General features: G+C 41.3%; 1 protein-coding gene across 1 annotated transcript; it reads right to left on the bottom strand.

The window, feature by feature from the left end:
* Positions 1 to 2,176: 2,176 nt before the first annotated feature.
* On the bottom strand, positions 2,177 to 8,489 carry LOC113017786 (putative C-type lectin domain family 20 member A). The gene is made up of 5 exons (XM_080294431.1): positions 8,331 to 8,489; positions 3,394 to 3,777; positions 2,948 to 3,301; positions 2,774 to 2,862; positions 2,177 to 2,690 (listed from the first exon to the last, which is right to left on the bottom strand). The coding sequence occupies exons 1-5, from the start codon at positions 8,401 to 8,403 to the stop codon at positions 2,565 to 2,567; spliced, it is 1,026 nt and encodes a 341-aa protein (XP_080150557.1). The 5' UTR covers positions 8,404 to 8,489; the 3' UTR covers positions 2,177 to 2,564.
* Between the last annotated feature and the right edge of the window lie 15 nt (positions 8,490 to 8,504).

Genomic DNA, 8,504 nt, shown 5'->3' on the forward strand with positions numbered 1-8,504 from the left:
TTTATTACTTCCAGGCTGGACTACTGTAATTCATTATTATCAGGATGTCCAAAAAACTCACTGAAAAGCCTTCAGCTAATCCAAAATGCTGCAGCAAGAGTCCTGACAGGGACTAGAAAGAGAGAGCATATTTCTCCTGTTTTGGCTTCCCTTCATTAGCTTCCTGTTAAATCCAGAATTGAATTCAAAATCCTGCTCCTCACATACAAGGTCTTAAATAATCAGGCCCCATCACATCTTAATGACCTTGTAGTACCATATCACCCTATTAGAGCACTTCGCTCTCGCTCTGCAGGCCTACTTGTTGTTCCTAGAGTATTTAAAAGTAGAATGGGAGGGAGAGCCTTCAGTTTTCAGGCCCCTCTTCTGTGGAACCAGCTTCCAGTTTGGATTCGGGAGACAGACACTATCTCTACTTTTAAGATTAGGCTTAAAACTTTCCTTTTTGCTAAAGCATATGGTCAGGGCTGGACCAGGTGACCCTGAATCCTCCCTTAGTTATGCTGCAATAGACGTAGGCTGCCGGGGGATTCCCATGATGCATTGAGTTTTTCCTTTCCAGTCACCTTTCTCACTCACTATGTGTTAATAGACCTCTCTGCATTGAATCATATCTGTTATTAACCTCTGTCTCTCTTCCACAGCATGTCTTTATCCTGTCTTCCTTCTCTCACCCCAACCGGTCGCAGTAGATGGCCGCCCCTCCCTGAGCCTGGTTCTGCCGGAGGTTTCTTCCTGTTAAAAGGGAGTTTTTCTTTCCCACTGTCGCCAAAGTGCTTGCTCATAGGGAGTCATATGATTGTTGGGTTTTTCTCTGTATCTATGAAGCACCTTGAGGCGACTTTTGTTGTGATTTGGCGCTATATAAATAAAATTGAATTGAATTGGAAGATCAGTGGATGATGGGGTGGGTGCAGTTTTCTCTGTGGTGGGGTCAGGTGGACTGTACTTCGCTGCTGCACTGGGCCCCGGTCCGTGGAGAATGGGGGGTGCCTACTGGGGTCAGCGGGGGAGCTGGCCCCAGGGAGGGGTCACTTGCCCCTCCCTTCCTTCCCTCCCCATCTCCAGCTGCCTCCCTCTTCCCGCTCCACCACAACCACCCACACATGCAGTGCCTTGGGTTAGGGGTATGTCACCAGGGTGCAGAGGAGGCATCCCCCCCCCCCCCCCCACCCATCCCCTTCTAGCTGCCTCTGCCTCAATTTTATCCCACAACTTAGACATTCAAATTACTCACACTCTCATTACACATACATATAGGATCTTGGGGGTGGGCACGATACACGGAATCCAAAAGACCATCAGGGTGTACACCTCACCCCTGGCGTCGTTGCCCACCTCTCAGTTTTAAATACACTTAGACATTGAGGGCTAGCAGGAGGGACTATGCGCTTACCTGCTGCTCTCTGGCAGGTAGCTCCATGCCCTCCTGGGTTTTAAATGCACCTTAGAACACACATGCATCAACACTACAATGAGCGGGTGGAGGGAGGTTTGGAGTCTTCTCTCACCCCCATTCTCTGTGGCCTGCTGGAGCGGGGGGGGGGGCTAGGAGGAGGAGTTGGCCATCCGACTGCGGTCTGGAGTGTGGGGCCTCCCTCCTGCTGTGGAGTCGGGGCGGTCTGCTTCTCCCCACCTCAGGGAAAAGGGTAACACCACCTGGGTCTGGGTGCAGTTCCCCCCTCCAGGGGCAAGGGTACCTAGACCCGGTTCGTAGAGTACACTTGGGAAGTGTGATTGAGTATACAGCGTCTCTTTATGTCTGTCTCCACGTCGGTTGAGTGTGAAGTGCACATGAGAGCATGAGGGTGGGAATGGATGTTTGTATCTGTGTGTGCCTGTATGTCTGTGTCTATATGTCAGGTTGGGTATCAGACGCCACCTCTCTGGGGACATCTCGGGCCCTCCAAGGTTTGGAGGCCTATCTCCCCCCACCACCACTTCCCTGCCAGTGGCAGACACCCTCAGACATCGGTGCATTGGTGGTCTTTGTGGGCGTCTAGGTACACACCGGCTCACTCCTTGGCGGCCGCTTATTGGGGCTCGCTCGGGCCACTTCGGAGTGGCCCGAGCGAAAAACAGCAAGTAAAAGAATGACATCAGGAAACGCTCGGTCAGCATCTTTTTCTTGTAAGTTTTAAAGGTTTTCTAATGATAAAAGCCTTCTGTGTACCCATTCACACTTTATAAAGTAGTTAAACAATAAACATTAAATGACAGAAAAGTTTGAAAACGTTCTGATTTTCACTTGCTACCACAGAGGTGCTGTTTTTTTTTTTTACAGTTTAAAGGGAAAAAAATAAGCAGACAGTGTTGAGCCAACAAAACTCTTATTTCTGTCTGAGTAACAAAACTCTTAAACATGTGTCCTTTTTATACTGACAGAAAAACATTAATTAAAAAAAACAAGCTAATTTAATCTTTAAAATACAATATCAACAAATGAAGAAAGTGCAAAATGACGTTTACAACAATAACTATGGCAACAGTGCAAGGTGAGGTAAAGGATGAGACAGCTCAGCACAGCATGTTATTAACTTCACACATGAAGTGGTTCAGTCCAGTCAGTCTTCAGTTTTGCAGCCACCGTCCACATCCTGCTTCTTTGACTGGTCGTCACGGTAACTCTGGACTTTCCTCCAACGAATCCTGAAGTCTGTCAGTCCTTCTGACAGCATGAGGCCTGACAGCTGGACAAAATGTGCAGATGATGAAAAACATGAAGCATAGTTTGAACTTGTGTCAAGTTTGTGTTGGTGACTGAACTGCTGACCTGCTGTGAAACCTGCTGCTGGATCTCTGTGCTGTGCATGTCTGCCTCTGACTGAAGCTTCATTTTCACCACTGTTTGCTTTGTCACTGCTAAAAATGAACCACATATAACAACACAAACATTAGTGTTTTACATGATGACAGGATCTTACAGTGTTTGCATTCTGGACCTCACCTGTGAAACAGAAAACATAGTTACTGTTGCTGCAGTCATCATCAGCCCATTCCCCTGTCTTTAAATAAACTGATCCACAGTCCTCAGGTGGATAATAGTTACTAGGCTGTTTATAAGGATAAGACATCCAGTTAGTGAATGTGGAGGTTGTGTTGTCAGACCAGAAGGCCCAGGGATCCCTGTAGAGGCCAATCCACACATACTGAACCCCTGATCCATTCAAAGTGAGCATGATGTTGGATTTCTCCTCTTTGCTTCTTATACTGGTCAGGTCTGTGTGGTATGTCCTGCAGTACGACTGAGCCGCTGACCAGGAGCGGCTCTCCTTCACTAAGATGTAACTTGTATTTTTGGCTGTAAAAGATTCAAGAAAGGACGAATTTTGAAACACGTTATGAATCTCATAAAATTGTAGGGATAACTATGCCAACAAATCTTTTTCCTACCATTGTAACAGAGGAAAGGGTAAGAATCTCCACAGGGTCTATCATCCATCTGTGTTTGTCCCTGAAGAGCCACACAGTATTCCTTTGCATTTACACAGTCTGGTTGGCCGTTAGCCCAGATCAAAAATTCATTTTTACTGCCAACATAAAAAAGTTTTCCTTCCATGGACCACTTCCAGCTGTAACGATCATCATAGAGCCCTATCCAAGCCCAGTCATCAATATTTTGTGCCATTGTCACAAGCAGTATGTTGATGTCGCTGTTGTAGATGGTGACCAAGTCAGTGAAGTGTTCTCTGCAGTAACTCTGAGCTTCAGTCCAGTTCATTGTCTGGTTCACAAAGTGGTATTCTCTGGAGTGGGGAGGAAGAGTGGAAAGTCCTCCTGAGAAAAATGAAAGTTTTTATTGTGGAAACTGGGCTGTTAGACAAACCACTGAAAAGGCAAATTCACAAAAAATAAAAATCGCAACCATCTTGCCAATTACGTTATTTTTGTACAATTCTAAGGCACCTATACTTTACTTGAGTTTTTTTTTTTACTTTTCTTCACAATTTTTTAAACTAGTATCTGTACTTTTTACTCCTTGCATTTTCAAAACATGTGGGCAGTAAATGTCCTGAAGTTTTTAATTTCCATCACTGTGAGCCTTCAAATCTCAAACTTACTATGGTGTATCCATCAGTGGGGCTTATCACATACAAAGACATAAAAGAGACTAAAGTTACTTTTTCTCTTACTCAGAGTACATTTCAGATCCTGTACTTCACACTTGTCATCAGTAAAGAAGCTGAATTAGTACTTTTACCAGATAATAAAAGTATCTGCTCTTCTACATAAGTTAGGAATGTCTTTACTTTTGCCACCTTTGAACCATGATTGTGATATTTTACAAGGGCAACTGTTTACTAATAATTTAGAACAATATACACAGCAGTCAGATGAAGATGCGGGATTTATAAGACATCGTTCCATTTATCATCAGGCAAAATCTTATCAAAAGTGCATTTAATGATGCAACTATATGTATTACATGCATATTTGAACGAGACCTAACACCAACGCAGCAGCTGCAAATAATGAGTCTCTCACACACACAGAAGAAACTGCGGCTCGTTTGAGACGGAGATTTAATGTTTTGTTTTAAAATAATTTTGCATCCTCATCTGTCACAGCAAGTGTTATGATATTTTGATACCACGGTAAGCATTTACAGGATATTGTTTCATACAGGAAAACTGTTACTCAATAAGGCCCATATACTAGTTGTTTTTCTCTTTCTCTGTGACCCAAGAATTAATGTGTAGGACTCACAAGCTGGTACCTCAAGGTCGAAAACACCACAGAGATGAGACCACTTCCTTACTCCCATCCTCCCTTTTTCTTTATCTCCTGGAAAAGGCTCGTTAAAGGCTAGGTGGTTTGTTTCAGAATTCACTAATGAAAGAACTCTGTATTTTATGTCTAGGAGTGTATTTTGCTGGGATGATCATAAATTATAGCTGAACTGATAAACTACACAAGGGATACTTTGCTCAGAAGGCAGGAAGACGTTTCCTTATTTGGTCTGTACCGGTTTGAACTGGGAAAGCTGACACACGAACCTTTTTTCATCTATATAAACTGCTGTGTATCAAATAAACCTTTGAGTCGATTGGGAAGGCAACCTAAAGCAGTCTCTGTTTTCTTGTTCTCCCAAGCTGCTCCCGAGCTCGTACTAACACGCTGAATGGCATACCTGAGTGTTACTTTAAATAATTAGGAATCTTAGAAGGAAAGGACAGAACTCTGCTTATCGCTCACGCCACGGAGGAAACCCGGGAAGGCAATTTCCTTCAGCAAGCCTCCGGATGTCCTCCTCTACTACATCCATCAATCATGTCTGAGTTCTTCTTCTTTCTCCCCTTCCTGGCACCACCATCTTCATCATCCTGTGTTGAATATTTCCACTCTCCCTCCTCTGCACCATCTCAGCCTGTCTTCTGATCCTGGACCATTTTCTCTGTTTTTTGTCTGTGTGTTGGTTAATAATTTTTTTAGCGTTTCCCCGGCACAAGTGTGGCTGACCCAACATCCACTGACACACCTGACTCCACTTACATGACCTCAGACTGTCTCTGTATGTTTTGCTGTTTTTTTGAGCAACAATGTGAGAGCTAAGCCTCCTGGCTAAAAAGTAGTTTTCTTCTTCTATAAAGCGATAAACATACGTCTCCTGGTTTCCTTTATCACAGAATACATATTTTGCGCATGTCCAGGATGCAACGAAATCTGCCTGATTGATTCTCGCCCACTGGTAAGCACTACCTTGGATCCTAAACGATGCAACCTGGGATGACTTACTTGTTTACTGGAAAAACAGCTATGCATTGAGTTCTGATGTTTGGTTTATTTTTGAATGATTGTTGTGGTTTCGGGTGCTATGATTATTATTATTATTATCATTATTATTATTATTATTATCATTAGAGTTCCATGTTTCTGTTTATTCGTGTTTCAGGATTTGTGTCTCATGTTTAGCATTTAGGTTCCATGTGTTATATTCAGTCTGTCTCTCGGTGTCGTGTCTGCGTCCTTGTGTAGTGTTTTCTTGGTTCCTGTTTTATTGTGAAGGTCTGCGTCTCATGTGAGTGTGTTCAGTTTTTCCTCCCTTGTCTCGTCTCGTTAATTACTCCCAGCTGTGTGTAATCTCCCTGCTGTCACCTTCATGTACCGTCGTCTACCTTCCTTCATGTTCATGTCCTGGTTTGTGTTCGGTAGCTCAGTTGTTTTTTTCCTCTTGTGCTTCGTGTTCAATAAACCACCTTCTCACCTTCACTAGTGCCTGCAATTGGATCCTCCTTTATTTGTCCACACGGCTCCCTCCACTCGTTGTGAAATGCATACCAGAGAAAGACTATGACCTCTAGTATACAATATCGGGATCCTGACCGAAATTACTGGATTGGATATAGAAGAGAAAAAAAAAGTCCGATCCATTATGTATAACAAAAGCACCTCACAAAACTGCTCATGACCTTAGCATGCAGTATGCGTCACGTGATAGAGCGGCTGTGGTGTGTGAGACAATACATGCTTCCAAAACCAGCATTTCATCTCAGAGAGAACAATCCCAGGGACGTAAAGCAAGTGTGTAAGTCCTCTAAATGTTTGTAAAGCATTCCCATGTTAAGCTTAACAACTGATATATGGAGCGACTGCCTCTTCTCTCTCCTTCCCTCTCCTGTTGCTTCTTTCATCATGAAACTGATCAATGATCGGCTTTTCATTCGTGAGTCCCGTCTACCACTTTGCGCCAGAGAGAGGAAACCAGCAGATAATCATAAGCAGCAGATTTAAGCTCTATAGGCTGTTGTTAGAACTTATTTAATATTAATTTCTTTTTCTATGTAGCTGTGCAGGGCCGGGTCTAGCAAAGTTTTCCCCGAGGGGCCAGGTAGGGCATTAACAGGGAAAAGGGGGCACAAAGAAATACTTTTCTTTCTCATTCTCATGCTTTTATAATAATAATAATAATAATAATTATCTGAAAAGTTTTCCTCTGATGTCAAATGTACAGAAGTCCATTATTGTATAAAGTAAATATTTAGTCTAATATAACACTAGTAAGCTATAGTATTTTTTCCTTTGTTAAGGTACCAACTGTGCAGTCTATAATTCTGACGAAGCAAGATGTTGCATCCATTTAATTATTGTAGAAAAATAATTATTTTTTGTACATTTGTTTTACATGTGGATTAAATTAAAGTTGATTACGTCAATTAAGCATAACGAGGGGAGGGGTGGGTTAGTTAGGTTGTTTAATATTTCTGCTTGTTACTCTTTAAAATACCAGAATAGGGAGGATGGTGTAGGTTTAAGTTTATTAGATTGATCAGTATTGCTGAACTATGAAATATTTTGGGTTCATGGGTATTTTTTGCATAAAGGTTTAACAGAATAGTGGTAGTGTTTTGTTTTTTAAAACTCATATAAAATACAGCAAGATTTAAAAAAACGGTTTTATTGATTATAAAATACACGATATCAGATTCTTATTGTTATCAGCAGCTATCCAAATTTATGATATCGGTATTGGACATAAAAAAGTGGTATCGTGACATCTCTAATTTAAACAAATTCCTACTAATTTAAAGCTACAATCAATTAAAATCTTTCCTCAGTGCATCCTGCAAACTGCGTCCTTTGTGTAAACTGTGACAGAACAATGCAGACAGAACATAAACTCAGCAGATGCTAACCGATACAGAAAGCTTTTATTAACCAAGGCGCTTTGTTTTGGGAAAACATGATTTAGCTGAATGAGTCCTTTGGAAGCAAAATTAAATAATTATGAACAGATACAGAATCTTGGGTGTACAGTGGAAACAATATTAAACCATCCTTTACCCTCTCCTAACTCTCCAGCTCCAGCTAAGCCCAGTTTACATGAGATGGAAGCTATTCACACCTTGGCTTATGTGACCTTAGTAATTCCTATTCCTCTTCTTACATCCACATTTGGTATGGAAATTTCCTTCTTATCTACATTACCTCTGACAAAGACTTGATGTCAGGTGCCCATCCTGACACAACTGTAGTTTGTCTGGGTTGACTGAGACTAGCTAAACATTGTTGTTAATCACAGTAAAAAATAAAAATGAGGAGAAAATGAAGTAGAAGGAGAAAAAAAAATCATTCCCAAAGTTTGGGAATGACTGTGCTATAGCAGTCAAAACGTCAAAAACTATTTCGTTTGATATGTTATCATAGAAATGAATACAACACGTTTTTACTTAATCAAAATATAAATATGATAAAAAAGGAACTTACATTTGAAATAAATGCAGTTATTGTGATATGAAATAAATGCCTGAGCATGTAACCTGATGACTCAGATGTCTGTCTCGGTATATTTATAGTCTAGTTTAAATGTTTAAGATATTACAATTACTGACCTGAGAGCAGCAGGATGATCAATAAACAGGTTTTTTCCATTCTTGGCTTCTCTGTAATGGATTTAGTCATCATGATTAATACTGTATCAGAATTATTATCCCTAGTATTATAGATTGTTTAGTTTATAGTTTAGTACACATGTCTAAAATAAGTATTTGCAATGTTTGTTAAAC

This window comes from Astatotilapia calliptera, chromosome 3 (genome assembly GCF_964374335.1).
Source record: "Astatotilapia calliptera chromosome 3, fAstCal68.1, whole genome shotgun sequence".
Classification (NCBI taxonomy): Eukaryota; Metazoa; Chordata; class Actinopteri; order Cichliformes; family Cichlidae; genus Astatotilapia; species Astatotilapia calliptera.